This window comes from Antechinus flavipes, chromosome 2 (genome assembly GCF_016432865.1).
Source record: "Antechinus flavipes isolate AdamAnt ecotype Samford, QLD, Australia chromosome 2, AdamAnt_v2, whole genome shotgun sequence".
Taxonomy (NCBI): Eukaryota; Metazoa; Chordata; class Mammalia; order Dasyuromorphia; family Dasyuridae; genus Antechinus; species Antechinus flavipes.
In genome coordinates this window covers 400,669,475-400,690,150 of record NC_067399.1, presented here as the reverse complement: position 1 = coordinate 400,690,150, position 20,676 = coordinate 400,669,475, and the positions used below count along the sequence as shown (strand labels likewise).

The 20,676-nt window shown below is 36.0% G+C and overlaps 1 protein-coding gene across 1 annotated transcript in view; it reads left to right on the top strand.

Annotated features, from left to right (window-relative positions):
* Window positions 1–18,547, top strand: part of CCDC69 (coiled-coil domain containing 69) — a 39,959-nt gene extending 21,412 nt beyond the window's left edge. The window contains exons 5-9 of the mRNA XM_051978738.1: window positions 469–542; window positions 13,483–13,584; window positions 14,509–14,628; window positions 15,399–15,496; window positions 16,714–18,547. Of these exons, the coding sequence (XP_051834698.1) occupies window positions 469–542; window positions 13,483–13,584; window positions 14,509–14,628; window positions 15,399–15,496; window positions 16,714–16,882 (563 nt within the window). The 3' untranslated portion in view covers window positions 16,883–18,547. The remainder of the gene's footprint in view (window positions 1–468; window positions 543–13,482; window positions 13,585–14,508; window positions 14,629–15,398; window positions 15,497–16,713) is intronic.
* Window positions 18,548–20,676: the final 2,129 nt, after the last annotated feature.

The following is a 20,676-nucleotide window of genomic DNA, read 5'->3' as shown; positions in this document are numbered from 1 at the left end:
GCTGTTGCTGCTGGTACTACAATTACTATTTACCCTCAGCTCAGCTGAGTTATAGCTCAGCAAAAGAGCTAGGCTAGTAGAATATAGGATCTTAATGGTACCCTCCATTATCTCATGTGATCATTATAACTGTTCTGGGAGGTAGGCAGGAGTTGTCATATTCAATTTACAGATGAGGAAACTGAGGTTCAGGAAAGTAAGGGTACTTCCAAGTACTTAATCCCTGTAATAATTGTAGTGACTGGTAGTGGAATAATGACTACAGCTGAAGTCTCTTGCTTCTTTGAATTCTTTTTACTAGATTGGGCTAAAATGTCGAAAGTGCCTAGAAATTTTTATTTCTCAGTTATTTCTTAGTTGTCTGACTGAGTTTCAGATAGTTCAGGCAGCTGGTAGGAACTGATGCTTTTTTGGCCAGGGGTAAGGCTTTTGAGTATCTGAGCTAACCATGGTGCTCTTTCCCTCCAGCGCTTAAGGCCTCACATGAAAAAGAGAAAAGAGACCTCATGAATTCTTTCCAGGTGGACAACACAGCCCTGCAGGTGAGCAGAGGGGTAAGAGGAATACACTGACAGACCTGGTGTGGGAAGGAGAGACTGATCTGCATCAGCTGTATGGGGCAGACTTTTCCTGGTGGGGTGGTTAATCCCCAAACTTGTCTCAAACTGGTGTTGCCTCATAATACCCAAGGAGTTATCCTAGTTGGTCTTCTATGCCCTATATTTTCATTCTCTAAGGGGAATAATCCATTTTTATGGAACAAAGAGTCCAACATATTCTTGCTAAAGTGCTGAAGACTATTTTAATGTATTACCCTCTCAGGGGACTCTGCATTTTAAATTAAGAGTCTAAAAAAGATATTACTCAATCTCAAGGAATAAAATTCTAATAATCAAACTTTAGGCACTAATGCAATCAAGGAACTATTAGCTTTTGTTTTGTTTTACACTTAATAGTATTTTGTTTTTCCTAATTACAAGTAATGATAGTTTTCAACATTCATTTTTGTAAGATTTTGAATTCCAAAATTTTCTCCCTCCTTTTCTTTCCTTCTCTCTCCCTAAGACAGCAAGCAATCTAATATAAGTTAGACATATACAATCATATTAGTCATGTTGTGAAAGAAGAATTAGAACAGCAAGAAAAAAAATCACCAAAAAGAAAAAACAACAAAAAGTGAAAATAATATGCTTCAAACATATCCAACATATATAGGACTGCTTGCCATCTAGGGGAGGAGGTAGAGAGAGGGAGAGGAAAAATCGGAACAGAAACGAGTGCAAGGGATAATGTTGTAAAAAAATTACCCTGGCATGGATGGATTCTGTCAATATAAAGTAATTATTAAATAAAAATTAAAAAAAAAAGAAAGAAAATAATATGCTTCAATATGCATTCAGATTCCATAGTTCTTTCTCTGAATTAGATAGCATTGTCCAACATGAATCTTGGAATTGTTTTGGTTCACTGCATTGCTGAAAAGAGCTAAGTCTATCATAGTTGATCATTACACAATGTCATGCTACAATGTTCTCCTGGTCCTGCTCACTTCACTCAGCATCAATTTGTAAGTCTTTCTAGGTTTTTCTGAAATCCATCTGCTCATCTTTTTTTATAGAACAATATATTTCATTATATTCATATGCTGTAATGGGCTGAGGCTTGAGTTGATGCACTGAGGTCCCAAGCACATGAGGCTAAATAGTAATTGGACCATACTCTATTAATATATAAGCTTGGAGAAAGAATGGCCCCCACCCACTCTTTGTGCAAGTCCTGATGTGTTGTATAGGAAATGATGATTTTGGTGGGTGGAGGCAGGGGAGTGGAAAAGGAAGGGGAGGAGAGACTTTTGGGATTGCCATTGCCACGGTTGGCTCTGCTCGCGTTGCTCTCTCTTACCTGGCTTCCTGTCGCAACTGCCTATATTTGCTATCGCAATCTTTCTTGCCTATATTTGCTATTGCAATCTTTATTCACCTCTTCACTTCAATAAATATTGAAGATTTTCCCCTTAACCTGAATTCCTGACTCCGGCTGATTTTAAATACGCGGTCATTACAATATGCCACAAACTTGTTCAGCTATTTCCCAATTGATGAGCATTCCCTCAATTTCCCATTCTTTGCCATTACAAGAAAGAAATATTTTTGTACATGTAGATCCTTTCCCCTTTTTTATGAAATTCAGACCTAACAGTGATATTGTTGGATCAAAGGATAGACACAATTTTATAGCCCTTTGGGCATAGTTTGAAATTGTTCTTCAGATTGGTTGGATCAGTTCACAATTCTACCAACAGTGTATTACAGTTCCAACTTTCCCACATCTTTTCCAACATTTATAATTTTTCCTTTCTGCCATATTGGCCAATCTGATAGGTGTGAGGTTGTATCTCAGAATTGTTTTTATTTGTTTTTTAGTTTTCTGTTTTCTTTGGTTTTACTGGTTTTGTTTATGTAAAACTTTTTTAATTTAATGTAATCAAAATGATTTCTTTTGCAATTCATACTATAAATTTGTTTTCTATCTTTTTTTTGTCATAAATTCTTCCTTTCCCCATAGGTCCGACAGGTAAACTATTGCTTTCCTAATTAGCTTATGGTATCACCTTTTATGTTGAAATCATGTACCCATTCAAAACTGGAACACTAATATATTGCTGGTGGAGTTGTGAAATGATCCAACCATTCTGGAGAGCAATTTGGAACCATGCCCAAAGAGCTATAACACTGTGCATACTCTTTAATAAAAGATAATAAAAAAGGGGAAAGAACTCACATATGCAAACATGTTTGCAGGAGTTCTTTTTGTAGTGATAAGGAACTGGAAATTGGATGGATGACCATCATTTGGGGAATGCTGAATAAATTATGGTACATAAGGTAATGGAATATTGTTCTATAAGAAATGATGAGGGGACAGCTAAATGGTGAATAGAGCACTGGCCCTGGAGTCAGGAGGACCTGAGTTCAAATGTGGCTTTAAACACTTAACATTAACTGGGTGACCCTGAGCAAGTTACTTAACCCCAGTTGCCTTGCAAACCACCACTCCCTCCCCCACAAAAAAGAAATGATGAGTAGATTGATTTCAGAAAAACCTTGGAAAGACTGACATAAACTGATGCTAAGTGAAGTAAGCAGAATCAGAACATTGTGCACAGTAACAAGATTACGTGGTAATCATCTGTGATGGACTTGGCTCTTCTCAACAATGCAGTGATTCAAGGCAGTTCCAATAAACTTGGGATGAAAAATGCCAATCACATCCAGAGAGAGAACTATGGAGATTAAATATGGATTGAAGTATAGTATTTTCACCTTTTTCTTTGTTTATTTGTTTGTTTGTTTTTTCTCACATAGTTGTTTCCCCCTTCTCCTTTTGGTCTGATTTTTCTTGTACAATATGACAAATATGGAAACATATATTTAAAAGAATATAATGTATTTAATCTATATCAGATTGCCAGCTATGCTGGGAGGGAATGATGAGAAAGAGAGGGGAAAAAAATTTGGAACAAAACATTTTTCAAAAAAATGAAAGTTGAAAACTATCTTTACATGTATTTGGAAAAATAAAATACTATGGGGGGGGGAGAAAGGTACCTATTTTGATCTTATCTTATATAGGGTGTGAGATAGTACTCTATACCTAGTTTCTATATTAGAAAATTTCCCACTAGTTTTTGTCAAATAGTGAGTTCTTATCCCAGAAGTGGGAGTCTTCGGGTTTATCAAACTTTAGATTACTATAATCATTAACTAGCGTGTTTTATGTACCTAAATCATTCCATTGATCTACCACATTCTTTCTCAGCCAGGATAAAATAATTTTGATGATTGCCACTTTATAATATAATTTTAGATCTAGCCAGGCCACTTTCCTTTATATTTTTAAAAATTAATTCCCTTGATATTCTTGACCTTTTGTTATTCCAAGTAAATTTTGTTACTTTTTCCTAGTTTTGGTAGTTTGATTGGTATTGAAATAGCCCAGGCAATAAAATTCAAGATGGCCATAGTAATTCATAATTTAGAAATAATTTATTTGTAACTGGCCTAGATGGTGTGCCTGGCCAGGACGGACCTCCAGAAGGATTCTGGCATGGTTCCGTGCCCAACTAAAGTAGGGACAGCTTTATAAGCATTCTTGTTCACCCTTACTGGCACCTTTGATATTAAATAGTAACTCGATTTTACAGGTAGAAAGATACAAAGGCAGATGTTTTAACATAGATAGGGATCAGGGTTAGGTGACCACCCTCATGGAACTGATATCCTTGGAAGCATTGTTGATCTGGCACTTTGAAGTGCAAAAGAAGTCCCTTAATCTAGCTGAGCAGACCCTTCTCTGCTCCAGGCCCTAAGACTGAGGGAGGGGTGGAGAGGCCAAATCTTTGTCCATTTCAGTATGGTGCTGAATAAGTAAATTAATTTAGGTAAAATTGTCATTTTTGTTATATTGAGTTGTGAGCTTTAAAAAATTTTTATTTCAAAATTTTTTATTTCAAAGATCAATGATTCTAACAATGAGGGATTCTTTCACTGTCACAGACATCATCCCTCTATATTTTAATTCAGGTCCTACTATGCTACAAAAGTAGCACCAGTGATTCCTTAATTGCCTCTGGGATAAAATACCAAGACATCACTTTAGTATTTAGAATCTTTCACAATCAGGCTCTGATGTAGCTTCCCAGATTAATTTCCCATTACCACCCACCTCCCATGCACTAAAAATTCCAGCCAGATTGATCTACTCTTATTGTTCCCTATGTGTGACATTCCATTTCCTGTCTCTGTGACCTCTGTACAGGTTTACTCCTAATCCTTATATGATTCTCCCAGGCTAGGTTTGGAGTCAAGAAGACGTGAGTTCAAATTTTAACTAAGATACTTTACTAGCCATTTGATTCTGGGAAAGTCACTTAAATTCTGTTTGTCTCAGTTTCTTCCACTATGAAATGTGAATAATAACAGCACTTTCCTCACAGGGTTATTTAAATGAAATAATATTTGTCAAGAACTTAACACCTTGTCTGGCACATAGTGGGTACTATATACACGTTTATTTCCTTCCTTCCTTTCCCCTCTTCCTCAATAGCTCTACTTTTTGAAGTCCCCAGTGCCCTTCAAAATTCCAGGAAATTATTTGCTATCTCTTACCTGAGGCTTTTCTTGATTCTCTCTCTCTTCAAAATCTTTGTATACATTTTATTTAAATTTTGGATTGTGTAGGTTGCCACTTCAGCTTTGTACGATGTAAGCTCTCTGAGAGAAGGAATTGTTTCATTCCTGCCATTGTATGCATAAGTACCTAGCATAGTGCCCCTGTGCATAGCTGATCCTTACTCAACACTTGCTAAACTAAGTGAAATTGAATTTGTGAGTTGTCAGGGCCAAAATCTTAGTCATTCTTGTACTCTTGGTGAGGATGTTTTCTGAATTTAATTAGACTATGCCTATAAAAATAAACAGCAAGTCTGTTACAAGGCCCATTCTCTTTTTTTAAAAATGGTTTTTTATTTAAATTTTTTTTCTGTTTATACATGTATGTGTATGTTAATTTTTAAATACACATTTCTTTATGAATTATGTTGGGAAAGAAAAACTAATACAAAAGGAGGGAAAATGAACATAACAGGTATCAGTTTACATCCAGTTTCCATAGTTCTCTTTGTTGATGTAGATGGCATTTTCTATCCAAAAAATTTGTTGTGATTATTTCGGATTGTTAAACCACTAAGAAGAACCAATTCTTTCATAATTGATCGTTGCACATTCCTGCTGTTATTGTGTACAATATATTCCTGGTTCTACTTGTTTAGCTCATCATCAGTTCATGTAAATCTTTCCAGGCCTTTCTAAAACCAGCTTGTTTATCTTTTTTTTTTAATAGAACAATAATATTCCATTACTTCCATATATCATAACCTTTTCAGCCATTCCCTAGTTGATGGGCATCTACTTATTTTCCAATTGTTTGCTACCACAAATAGAGCTGCTACAAACATTTCTGCACATGTGGGGTTTCCTTTCCCTCCTTTATGATTTCACTGGAATACAGTAATAGCACTGCTGGTCAAAAGATGTGCACAGTTTTTAGCCCTTTGGGCATAATTCCAGATTGCTCTCCAGGTTGGATCATTTCACAACTCTACCAACAATGTGTTAGTGTTCCAATTTTCTCATATCCCCTCCAACATTTATCATTATCTTTTCCTGTCATCTTAGTCACACCTGAGAGGTGTGAGGTAATACCTCAGAATTGTATTAATTTGCATTTCTTTAATCAACAGTGATTTAGAGCTTTTTTCCCAAATAGCTATAGATGGCTTTAATTTCATCATCTGAAAATTGTCTTTTTATATCCCTTGATTCTTTATCAACTAGAGAATGACTTGTATTCTTATAAATTTGACACAGTTCTTTATATATTTAGAAGTGAGGCATTTATCAGAAACACTAGTTATAAATTTTTTCTCCAGCTTTGTACTTCTCTTTTAATCTTGTTTGTATTGGTTGTGTTTATGCAAAATCTTTTGAATTTAATATAATCAAAGTTATCCATTTTGCATTTTATGATGTTTTCTAGATCTCCTTTGGTCATAAATTCCTTACTTCTCCAAAGATCTGATCAGTAAACTATCCCTTGCTCTCCTAATTTGCTTATGATATTAACCTTTATGCCCAAATCATGGACCCATTTTGACCTTAATTTTGGTATGGAGTGTAAGATGTAGATCTATGCTGAGTTTCTGATATGTTATTTTCCAGTTTATTCAGCATTTTTTTATGAAATAGTGGGTTCTTATCCCAGAAGCTGGAGTTTGGGGGTTTATCAAATATTAGATAATGATAGTCATTGATTATTGTGTCATCTATATCTAACCTTTTCCATTGATTTAGCACTCTATTATTTCTTAGCCAGTACCAAATGGTTTTGATAACTGCTGCTTTATAATAGAGCTTTAGATCTGGTACTGTTAGGCCATCTTTTGTATTTTTTTCATTAATTCCCTTGATAATCTTGCCCTTTTGTTCTTCCAGATGAATTCTGTTATTATTTTTTTCTAGCTTTTTTGACATTTTGGTATGGTACTGAACAAGTAGACCAATTTAGGTAGAATTAACATTTTTATTATATTAGCATGACCTATCCATAAGCAAACTGATATTTTTCCAATTGTTTAAATTTGACTTTATTTATATGAGAATACCAGGCTCATCCTCAAAGCTTTGATTGCATCAAATCATTGGGACTTTTCAGAGTTTGTTCTGTACTGGTTTAGCTTGCTTAGAATCCTAAGTTCTGAGCCATGATGAGGCATAAGAGTAAGATATTAACAGTTTGGATTGTTTAGATACAGGATGGCTTACTAATACCAAGGTTGTGTTTCTTGAATTTTTTCATTGGGTCACCTACAACTTGGGTTCTTTTGAGGCTGTGATGTTCCAAGATTTGTAACCATAAATTTTTGGGACAACATTTATGTTACAAAGATAGGCTTTTGCTCTAAGAAATAGCTTCAAGTCATTACATTCTCTTTGTAGATTCTCAAATACAGTTTAATTTGTTCCCTTCCTCCTGTTTTATTTTGGAGTCTGCTTACTGTCCTTCTACAGGAGTTATATTAATGGATTAACCATCCATTTGCATATCATAGACCAGACAATAGGTATTTTCTTTCCGTTTAGTTTTTATGTAATATTTATTTTCGTTATCTCTTTTGAGTGATTTTCATTAAGGTGATCCTATAATGGCTCTTTGATGGAAGAATATCCAGGAAACAAGTTTCTGGAAGACCTTGTCACCTATCGGGAATCCCTCTTTCCACATAGACTATGCACACAGGACTATCACTATTCCGGTAGTAATGGATTATGGATAATGTAAACTACAATGTAATTTATAATACAATCTAAATTACATGAATCCTTTTGGCAAGCAGAAGCCTCACTGTGAAGGGTTTCATTTGATCATTAGAGTCTCCTTAACAGAATCAACTCTGTGGTTGCCTTTATCAAGAAATTTTGTATAATATTCACATTCACACAAGAGAATCCTTGTTGGAGGCAACATCACTTATTGTAGAAAAGGCATTTGGTATTACAGGTCCTAGATTCAAGTTCTAACTATGCTAAATACTCCCTGTGGGGCCTTAGACAACTTTTTTTTAAAACCTCTCTGAGTCTCAGTTTCTTTAATTATAAAATGTGAGGAGCTATTGGACTAGTTGGCAGTGCCATATTAGATTCAAAATCTGGGAGAGAGTGTTGAAGTAAACAGCCTTTCAAGAATATCTTTACTAAATCAGATAATCATCTATTGATTCAATTTTTAAAAAATCAATAAACAATAAACTTGACAATCTTGTATCTTCTGTACCTTTTAGTCACTTGTCTGATTATAAAGATATGTAAATTTACATACATTTAGGAAATAGTCACTAAGCACCTGACTATATTTTTTTTCTTATTTTCATCAAAGACTCTTAGATACATATATAAATACTTATGTACCATGAGTTTGTAAAGGTGAGACAGTAGCCATATAGATTACTAATGTTTTGCAATTCTCTTTTTAGGGGTAACAATATCATCTATAACTTCTCCTAATACTTGGAAATCTTTCAGGCTTGGAGATAATATCATAAAGTAATCTCTGAGAACATTTAAGACCAAGTCATTTTTAGCATGGATTTTCCTGATGTGTTGTTGCTGGGACCCAGTCCCTCTTCTTCATTTCAACTTCTTAGGTACCATTTCATTCTCCTTGTAGGACATAATGAAGACTGGAATATTAGGATCTAAATACAGTTGTTCCTCTGTTGCTGATGAAAAACAATTCTTACAAAGATACCAATTTTTTTTTCCTTTTTTCCCCCTTTCTATTTGCTTATTGTCTTCCTGGCAGTTTTATTTGGATACTTTGGAGAAGCTAAATTTCTCACCAATCTTGTTTCTCTTCCTCCTTCTCTTCCTCTTCCTCTTCTTTCTCCTCCTTTTCCTCCTCTTCATCTTCCTTCTCCTCCTCCTCCTTTTCTCTTTTATGAGTTGATACTGTTCCCAATCTATGGCTATATTCCTCTCTGGTGATTTATAACCAAGTTTGTATTTTAAACTAGTGTTAAATTTTGCATCTTCCTTCCTCTCTCTCTCTCTGCTTGATTTTCCATAAGAAGATGGTTTGGAGGTTCTCTTGGCTTCTTCATTGTAGTAACTAAACTTCAGTGAAAATGTTGGTAATCAAGGTTAATATTTTTTCATTTCCCATTTTTTGGCATCAAGAGATCATGAATAGGTTAGATCAAAGTGGCAATATTTCACAATTTCTTCTTTATACTTTTCTTTTAATTTGATGTTGATTTTGACCTTTGACAGAGCCTATACAGACACAATTCTAATGTGACTTCCACATGAGAAACTAGTATTTTCCTAGTAAGGTATAGTTTCATGTTTCATGGAACTATAGAATACTTGATGGTATCCAGTATCTTTTAATTCTCTCCTGAAAAAAAAAAAAAAAGCATTTTTAAATTCTTCTGTCTTCTTTTCTACTATTTTATTTGAAGGAGTGTAAGTAGGCCCACATAAAACTAGGGGCTATTTTAAAACTTGCCTTTGTCTCATGGTTGCCATGGCCAAAGAATTAATGATTTGGTGTCTTTTTGTTGTTCAGGTCATTTTCAGTCTTGTCCAATTTTTTGTGACCCATTTGGGGTTTTCTTGGCAAAGATCCTAGAGTGGTCAGCCTTTTTTTTTTTTTTTTTTTCTGCCTTATTTTACAGATGAGAAACTAAGCCAAAGAGTGTGGTTTGCCCAAGGATCTTCCTGACTCTAGGCCTGGCATAAAAATCACTGTACCATATTTAAAGTCATTCTAGTGTAGTATAGCCTGCTGAAGCTTGGGATTAGAATAACTAAGATCATTTCCTTGTCATGATAAGGCATTAGGGTATGCTTTTATGAAACCTTCCCAAATTAGTATAGCCAATAGTGATATCATTCTTTCAGTATTTCCTCTATTACTTTGTCTAGGTCTTTCCGTCTTGTTTAATCTTGTATCACATTAACGTGTTTATGTGTCATTTCCCTGATTCAATTATAAACTTCTTTTAGAGCAAGGTTGGATTTTTTCCACCTTTGTCTCCCCAGTGCCATGCACAGACCCACTCATAGGATGGGCACTTATGAAATGTTTGTTGAAATGTGACTTCTTTTCTTCTCCCATTCATCTCTAATGCTTTGTTTGTAATGTAATGTTGTTACAAGATCATAGTATCCTATAATTGATATTCTTCAGTGTGCCCAGAAGAATTCTGATGTTTGAAAAATAAATGTTTGCTATAGGGAGCAGTTTGCGTGATGATTAGAAAACAAAAGAGTAGATGGCTTATAGTTAGCATGAATGACTTGAGAAATCACATGATTGAGATCACACATTTATCAACATGTTAATAATGTAATAACTGAATTAAAGTTTTGTGCATTTTCTTTAAATGTAAGGTAAGTTTTCTAAGCATTATTCTAATTAAAGAGATAAGAATAACAATTAAAAAATAGAACATATTAAAACAGGTCCAACATAATCCATTTAAACAAACTCTTGTTGTTCACCAAAATGTAAAATGATCTGCTCATTAACTGTTTTAACTTTCACCATTTCTTCAGGAAGTTTAACCACTTTTAACCAGAGGCCAAAAGAGCTTCACTTAGTAAATACTGATTTCTTTGTCAAGAAGAGAGAACTGATGTAAAGAACAGTATTGGTTTCAAATGCAACTCATTTGTAAAATGGATTGGAAGAGGCTTGAGGAAGATTACCAAAACAATTACCAATAAAACAGCAAAAAATGGTGGGAAGAAAATGAGTTTATGGAAAACTTGTTATCTTGAGGGCATTAAAGAATGAAATTTGAGGGACAACGAATACAACATAAATGGTACAGATCTGTTAAGATTTCTACAGTAAATTATCTCTTCCCAAAAAAGGAGGGGAACCTCAGTAACTTCATGATATCTAGCATGAAGATGTAAAAATAACTTTTTAAAAATAGTATTTTATTTTTCTAAGTACATATAAAAATAGTTTTCAACATGCACTTTTGTAAAACTTTGTGTTCTAAATTTTTCTTTCTTTCTTCCTTACCTCCTCCTCCCCAAGACAGCAAGGCAATATGATATAAGTTAAATATGTACAATCCTTTAAAATATATTTTCATATTTGCTATGTTGTACAAGAAAAATAAGGAAGTAAAAATGACTTTAAAGTAAACAAAGATAAGAAAGAATGGTTGGAACAGACTAAGTATATACATAGATAGAGTCTAACATGACATTTTCTAGGTCACTGAAGGATTGATTTGCCTGACATATGAAAGAAGAAAATGTCATGCTTCATTGTTAGTACACAGAAGTCACAGCTGGCCACCTCACGAGTTACAATTCTGTTGTCTTTCTGTATTGTACTCCTTCACTTTGATGTGATCATTATATGACACTAATACTCAATGTCAAGAGATTTAGAGGAAACCTCCTTACAAGTTATATAGAACATTTATAAAGAACATAATAAAGATATGTGCATGGATTCTGCATTATAGGAGGGTTTACCTGCATTAATGAAATCATAGGGTTATTCATAAATGAAGAAACAGACTTACTACTGATGTTTTAGTTTCTATTATAATTTTAAAAGATGTTTTAATTTCTAATTGAAAACAGATACTTTGGAATCAGTTATATGGCATAAATCATTCTATCAGAGAAATCTAACCCATCTATGGGTTACAAAATAATTCGCATCTGCTAATCCCCAGGAATTTGAAAGTATTCCACTATTATTCTTTTTTATATTTTATTTTATTAAAGTTTTTTGTTTTACCAAATTCATGTGAAGATAATTTTCAACATTCACCTTTTTTTTAATTCTTAATATTTTATTTTATTTTATAATAACTTTATATTGACAACCCATGCCAGGGTAATTTTTTACAACATTATCCCTTGCACTCGCTTCTGTTCTGATTTTTCCCCTCCCTCCCTCCACCCCCTCCCCTAGATGGCAAGCAGTCCTATATATCAACATTCACCTTTGCAAAAGTTTGTGTTCCAACTTTTTCTCCCTCTGCACCCACCCATTTCCATAGCTAGCAAGCAATTCAATATAGGTTAAACATGTGCAATTCTTCTAAATATATTTCCATATTTGTCATGCTGCACAAGAAAAATCAGATCAAAAAGTGAAAGAAAAAAATAAAATACAACAAAAATAAGTCCATCATTATTCTTAATGGTGACTGGGGTTAAACTAAGATCTCCCAAAGTTCTCTGGAAATCATAAAAGATCTGTGCCTTTAGGAAAGTTCTGTAATTTTGAAATTGGAAGATTGCTTGACACATTTTAATCCCAGAATGCTTTAAAAAAATATGGGTGAAAATGTTTGATAATCCTTTTTCTAGTTCATAGATATGAAGATTGGGAACAAATGTTTATTGAATTGTTGAACAAGAAGTCTAGATTTGATATCACTGTAAAGTGTAGTTGAATAAAACAGAATTTTGAGAACTGATGAAACTTTTGTAGACCTAAAAGAATTGTCTGACTTTACCTGTTTAGAAATGTATTGTATTTCTTTTAACCTCTTCAAGTTATCTTGTATTTGTTCATCTATACATTTGCTCATGTGTACATTTTACTTTTCCCAGGAGAATGTAAATATAGTGATATATAAGGGGTTTTAATCTTTTTAATCTCTAGTGCCTAGCATAGTGCTTGGCAGATTGAGAGTATATATTTGGAAAAATGTTTATTAGATTGGATAGAAGTGGTCAGAGTCGAAGAGCTAAGATTGGAATTAATTTTAAGTCCTTTGTTCTGGCCAATACAACTACATTGTCTCTTCCTCAAGGAATCAACTAGGGAGAAAGGACAAACAACTCTTAGGGAACAATACAACACTTTATGCCATACAATCCTAAACTTGACTGAATGTTTGTGCTAAAGAAGTCTGGGGAAAGAAGTAGTCACTGAAGGCTAGAATAAACAGAGAAGCTTTCTAGAAGTGGGAAGAATTCAACTGGGGCTTCATGGATGAGTAGGGAGAAGTGGGAAAGAAATTATAGGAGACAGATAATCAAGCAATAGAATTAAGTGTATCATATAGTTGGAAACAAAGGTTAAAGTGCAGAGTTCTTGCAGAAGAGATTAAAGAGGAAAGTCAGAATAGCAAATTCTGGATTGAAGAGTTTGGACTTTATTCTGTAGTCCATGGGAAGTCATGTAAAGGCCTTAAGCAGGAAAATGAAAGAATCAAAAGTGTGCTTTTTCAAGATGAATTTAACAGCCTGTGAAGAGTGAACTGGAATAAGAGATGACATTTCCCTCTTCCATCCATCCATTGATCACTGTGTAACCCTCAATTACATTTCTTCTTGGTTTCCTTCTTTACAATCCATTTCTTTTCTCACCCTCCAGAAAACCATAGATGAACTAAATTCTCAGTTGAAGGTCTTCCAGTCCAAGATGAAGAGAGTAGAAGAATCTATCCTGAGCAGAGATTATAAGAAGCATATTCAGGTAGGATCCTTTGAATGCAGTAGTCTTAATCCTTAGTGTATTTGGGTTTTAGAAAATCCAAAGATGTCCCAGACAAGAGAAATGATTATTTATCATAGCCACAGCTTAAAGCTAAAGTATAGCATCCAGTTCTGGATACCACATTTTAGGAAGGACATTAACTTGCTGCATTAACAATGTAAGAACTTAAAACCATGTTATGCAAGGATTGGTTGAAGAAATGAAGAAATTGAGGATGCTTAGCCTGAGAAAGAGAATACTTGGGGAAAACATGCTACCTTGGTAACTAGGAATCCTGAGTAAAAGTAGCAGTTTTTGGCTCAAAAATTATTAAATGTTTCCAAATAATTCTAATTACATATAATTATAAATATAATTAATTCAATTATAGTTTTGTTTAATCTACTACATATGTACTTGTAGTTAACAAAATGTTATATATATTTTGAAATTTAATGTACATTAATAATAACAATGAATCCTAATAATAGCTCCCCTAAAGTGGAATGAGTTGTCTTGGAGGGTAATGAATTCTACTTTCCTTGGACATCTTCAAAAAGAGGAATGTAAATGGATGAATTTGTCAGAGATGTTGTAGAAAGGATTGATTTTTACACAAGTAAAGATTGAAGTAGATGAGATTCCTTCCAATTCTTAATAGTCTGAAATTTTGAGATTCTGTGATTCAAGGAGATAAGGAGGGAGATTGCAAATGTCCAAGGCAGGCCCAATGTGTTACTCCTTTATTGGGGGGGGGGCAAAATTATTGGTAGTGAACAAGATCTGGATGACTGATCTCTCAATTTTATTAATGAGGAAACCAAAGTCCAGAAAGGTTAAGTTATTTGCCCAAAAGTGTAGTGACAAGTCCTAGATCTAGTGAGTGAAGAAATATGTAAGTGGACTTTATGCTTCTCTGTCTAGGATTATGGGAGCCTGAGCCAATTTTGGGAGCAGGAGTTGGAAAGTCTGCACTTTGTCATAGAAATGAAGAATGAACGTATCCATGAATTGGACAGGAAGTTGCTCCAAATGGAAACAATGGTAGGAAAAGGGCTTCTCTGTCTTATCTTTATTCTTCCCTTTCCTCAGCAATTCTTCATATCACTATCTTCTCACCCCTATCCCTGTGCCACAGGGGCTTTTCTCTCTGACAGAGCTCACAGACTTTGAGAATTGGAAGGGATCTTACAGATCATGTAATCCAGTTCCTTTCTTATATGGATTAGAGAATTGATGTCATAGAAGAAAAATGACTTCCAAAAGTTATATAGTAAATTATTAGCCAATCCCAAGAATGGAACCATGGCCTTCTGACTCCCAAGTCATAGCTCCACCATGGCAAGAAGGAGCCTAGAGGGTTGTATGGAATCTCTGTTGCTGGAGGAGACCAAAACAAAAATAGTTTCTCTTTCCATATCAACTATGGACTCTTGAACAGATGGGATGCTGAAACAAATAAGTAAAATTTTTAAAAAGATCTTCTTGTTCAAATAGAAATCAGACTGTATTTTTTTTCCTTGAAGTCCTTCTGTCTCTGAAAGTCTAGTATTCTATGTTTTGTTAATTCTAGGTAAAACAGCCTGTAGTAAAACAGCCTATACCTGCTAGCCACTTCAGTGAAAGATTTTATGAGACAGAGGTTGAACTTTTTTGCCTAAAACAAATTTTAAAAAATCATTTGATTTCTTACTACTCATTCAACTATTACTACAGATAATAGAGAGTTGGCTGCCTTCATTTAGATATGTGTTTAATTGATCCATCATTTAATTCCTCTGGTGTCTGTTCCCTTTCTTTCTGATGCTTCCCAGAAAGAGAAGTACCTGTCATTAGAAGAGAAAATTACAATACTGCAGCAAGAGAATGAGGATCTTCAGGTCCAGGGACAGAATCACCAACGGGTATCCAGGTAACTACATTCCTACTTTTGAATTCTCATCTTCCCTCTCTAAATAGCAACTTCATGAGTGAGAGTCTGGCAATTAGGCAGATGTAGTCAAGATCAGAAGGCATCTCCAGTGGCTGTGTGATTTGCCAGCTGTCCTGGGAAAGTCTCAAAATGGGAATATCTGGCCTTTCTCAGCCCACCCTTGCTCTGCCAGTCAGTACCCTGGATTTGTCTTCTTTATCTTGAGCTTTGCCAAATTCTCTCTGGCAAACAAGCATGTGATCCTAGATAAAAAGTATTTCCCCCTTCTAGGACTCAGTTTTCCCATCTATAAAAGTTTCAGGGGTTAAACTAGATAATTTCCAAAATCTCTTTCCTTCTGACATACTGTGAGTGAGCAGAACTTTATCTGGTGGGAGGAGGAGGAGGACAGGGCAGAATCCAGAGGAAGGAGAAGGGGTGTGTGTATGTGCGGGTGTGCATGTATACATTGGTAAGAAAATTATAAAATCACTTTTCAAAGAGTCATACATAACTCCATGCTGAAACATCTTTAGAGCACACTGGGCCAATTAGGGACTGGTTTCTTGGAGAAGAGGACTTTAAAAATTGGGGTGGAGTTTTGGTTTTATCGGTTTTGTTTGTTTTGTTTTAAGCAAAGAAACTTTTAATCTTTTTATTTTTTCAGTTCCAAATTCTCTCTCTCCTTCCTTCCCCCATCCTTTGAGAAAGAAAGAAAAACAAAATCCCATTACAAATATGTATAGTCAAACAAATTTTCACATTAGCCATGTTGAAAAATAAAAGGAAGCAAAAGAAAGAGGAAAAATCAGTTCTCTACTTGAAAGTGAATAGCATTTTTCATCATGAATCCTTTGGAATTGTGGTGGGTCATTGTACTGATTAGAGTTACTAAATATTTTACAATGGATTACCTTTACCCTGTTGTTGTTACTATATAAATTATTCTCCCAGGTCTGCTCACTTCATTTTGCATCAATTCAAATAAATATTCCCAGTCATCTTTTTCATTATTTCTTTCCACCACATTCATATACTTGTTCAGTCATAGGAAATTGAGGTGATTTTTTAATGAAAGGGAGGAAATGAGGGGTTGACTGAGAGAGTTAATGAGTCCTTTTCCTGTGTGATGGGTTCCTAGCTACTCAAACAGGACAACTAGCTGTAGGGCACAGACCCCCATATCTGTATCTGACTCTGGTGTCTGTGTCCTATAGGCAGCTCTCAGAGGATCTTTATCTCGTCCGAGAGGCCCTGGAGAAAGAGTCACAGCTGCGTCAACAGATCCAGCAAGAGAAAGAGGAGCTGTTATATCGGCTTGTCACCGGGGATTCCCCAGCAGCCTTTCCGCTGACCTCTACTAAAGTGTCCTACCTTGCCACGTAGACCTGGGAACTTCAGCTGTGAGGATGTTGATGGAGGGCCAGTGGACAGAAGACAAGGAAAAGTTCTCTATGCCATTGGCCCCTCTAGCTGCTATCATGGTCTGTTCTCTGCCATTATAGGCAGCCCAGGGACTTCCCCTGAAGCCAGACTAAACTTTTCCCGATGGATAATAGCAGGCAGGAAGGGGGGAGCCTTTCTTCAGAGGCAAGAGCACTGAGCTGACTCCTGGGTTCCTGTCCTGGCTCAGCCCCAGACTCACTGTATGAACTCAAACAAGTGATTGTCCTTCTCTTAGGTCAAGTAAAAATGAAGGAGTTAGATGGGAGGATATCCACATGCTGTTCTTGTGGCATTCTACAAGTTCTTTGCCACCTAATTCAGGGTAAAGAGAGCACTGGAGTTTTTTTCCCCCAGATCCTTGGAGGTTAAGGGCACCTATTCTGTTTGCCCTTTGATGTCATAAGTAGATATATTTTATCTTCTTTTTCTTGTCAAAATCCCTCTTTCGCCAGGGGGAAATAGAGAAACAAGAGTAGTAGGTGGAAATGGCCCCCTGAATCCTAGAGGCTAGATCCATTATAGGACAATTTCTTGTTTTAGGGCTCAGGTCACTGTTGTACCCTCCCTCCCCATAGGGCAAGATGCTCAGTGGTCCCCACCATTGGCCTGTAGCCTCTTTGGTCTGGTCATACCCAGTATATCTTGATAGAAAGTTCTCCAACCCAACTTCTCTTTCCTGAAGCACTGCAGCACTCTCCAGCTCATAGATCATTTCTATTTGTCTGGATACCCCAAATAGATGCAGAACCCTGGATTAGGAGAATCCTCCTGCCAAGTCTTCAGTCATCCACCCACCCTGCCTTAATCCTCTTCAGCTGAATTGATACAGGTCCAAAAAGCAAGATTAGGGTTACAGGTGTGAGAGAAACTAAAGGAGACCCAATCCCTTTCCTGGCCCATCCCCTCCCCTTCTACCTTGCCTTCTCCTGGGCCTCCTGCTTTCTCCACTCCTGCCGGGGCTCAGTTACTGGGAAAGATGAAATACCAGGCTATCCCTTAGAGATTAGCACTTTTATTAGCAGCTGGAGATTCCTTTTCCTTTGAAACTAAGGAAAACTGGGACTTTCTCTCCTGATGCTCCTCCCCTTTTTGACTTGCCTTCCTTTCCAAGTCAGTAAATTTAAGAACATCAAGTGTTCTCTCTGCTATTTGCTCACTGTGTGATTTTGGGCAAACAGCTTAGATTCAAAGCCAGAGCTCAAATTTTATGATTTTATATAATTCTTTGGCTAGATGATCTCTCAGGTCCCTTCCACATCTAATCTCCTTGGGGGTCTACATTCTTTGATCCACTCCTCTACGAACCTACAGTGTTACTCAGATATAATCTGGGTCCTAGAGGGAAGAAGGAGACACTTAAGCACTTTGCAAGGAGAGTACCTTGGAAAGGGGTCAAGGTAGTGAGCCATGGCCCCAGATCCCGATCTGAATCCTACACTTCCCTTCAGGTAGCACTCCTATGTGTGTGAATGGTGTGTGTATGTGTATGTGTGCTTGTGAAAGGTGTGTATGCATGCAAGTGAATCAGTGCATGTAGTTAAGGCTACAGTGAGCCATTGATACAAGCCAAGATTTTGAAATAAAAAAGATTGTGTAGCATTTTTATTTGGCCTCCATTTTTATCTTGGGGAGGGGGATTTATGGAAGGGGGGTAGCTTGTTGCTATAGGATCAAGTTGAACAGTGAGGGCTCAGCTCCTGAGCTTCATTCCCATAAGATCTGTTGAGGCTATGATGGGGTTAAATATTTGCTAGCTGGGGGAGAGGGGATTAATAATAATGGAAGGGGAAAGGGAATTCATGGTTCCAGACAGAAAAAAAAAAAAAAAAAGAGGATGGGGGCTGGAATTTAGGATCTACAGCAGATGTTGGAGGGGTTGCGGATTGGTAATTTGGGTTAAGTGGCTAGCATAATGGTTATTTATAACAAATTTAGATGAACATCACTATTGGAATAAAGAAAATCTATCCTCTGACTATAAGGTAATTGAATTGGACCACCTACACTGGGATGTATCACTTACTCTGCAGGTGCCCTCAGGTCAGGGTCCTGCAGTATAACAGGGAGTTTAATGGTCACCAGCCTTGTCTGTTGAAACTAGGATCCGGGAGGGCTGGAGAATTCGAATTCGGGTGCTGGCTGTCGAGGTACCCTGCAGGTTTGTGGCTCGACAGGTATAGATGCCTTGATCTTTGACCCGCGCCTCCTCTATATATAAGATGCTCTCCCATTCTTGCTGTACCTGGCCAGCTCTGCGCACCACACTAGAACATTCACTGACATAGGGTGGCCGACCTACCTGTGTGGGGAGAGAGGGTATAGATTAGCATCAATCAGAAATCTTTCCTTTTGCATGCCCAATATTATCCCCAGCAGCTATCTTTATTGCTGTCCCTTTCATCTCCATGGGCCTTCTCCCATCCTTGATATCACATTTAATGGAAAGATCCTTGATTTCTGGTCCCTGTTCTGGTTCTGATTCTGGTTCAGTTGCTGAGTATGCAACCTTGAGAAAACTATTTTCTTTCTCTGGGTCCAACACTCCTGTATGTATGGAAATTTAAAAAGATATTAAAATTATTCCTACCTCTTTAGTGCTGTTTTGAGATTATGAATATGAGTGTTCTATTCAAAGTGAAGGGCTCCACTAGTGAAAACGAGGTGGTACAGTGGATAGAACTCAGGGTGTGGAGTCAGGAAAATCTGAGTTCAAATCCAGCTTGGGCAAGTCACTTAACCCTTTTTGCTTTAGTTTCCCTATCTCAAATGAGCTGGGGAAGGAAATGCAAACCACTCCTGCATTTTTGCCAAGAAAACCCCAAATGGGGTTATGAAGAGTTGTACACTGAAACAATTGAATAACAACAACAAAAATCAAAACTCTGTAAATATTCTAAATCTCCCTTACAGTCATAACTTATTGAGCCATTATCCAACTGATGGACATCTCCTCAGTTTCCAGTTCCTTGCTATCATAAAAAAGGCTACAATGCTAAACTCTTAAGAACACAAGGGCATAGAGCATTTAAATAACACTAGCATTTATACAGTTCTTTAAGATTTGCAAAGCACTTTATATATTTTTGCATATGATCCTCATAACAATCCTATGAAGCAAATGCTATTATTACCTTCTTTTTACTGAAGCAAATGCAATAAAAAATGATTTGCCAAGTGTCACACTATAAGAGTCTAAGGCAGGATTTGAACTTAAATCCTGGTTCTCAAGAGCAACACTACCCAGTGGGATTCTTAGCTGTCTAAAGCAATGGAAAAAATTCCATAAAAGTGGTTATGATAATGAACCACATTTTCTCCTCTTCAAGTTGTTGGGTTACAAATTTGAAATATACAATAGCTATGATTTTTTTTAATGTAGGACAGTGGTTCTCATTTTTTTTTTTTGTTTTATTTGACTGATTCTTGATGTCTCATTGAGTCATTCACTTCTATTCATTCACTTCCATTTATCTAATTCTAATTTTTAGTGAATTATTTCCTTCAGTTAAGTTTTTTTACCCTCCTTTTGCATTTGGCCAAATGAACTTTTAAAGGAGCTATTTTGTTCATTGGATTTTTTCCCATTTCACCAATTCTATTTTTTAAGGTATTTTTTTTTTTTCCATTTTGCCAAACCTATTTTTTAAGAAGTGGTTTTTTTCAATATATATATTTTTCCATTTCACCAAATGTATTTTTAAGGAATTGTTTTCTTCAGACAATTTTTGTTTTCT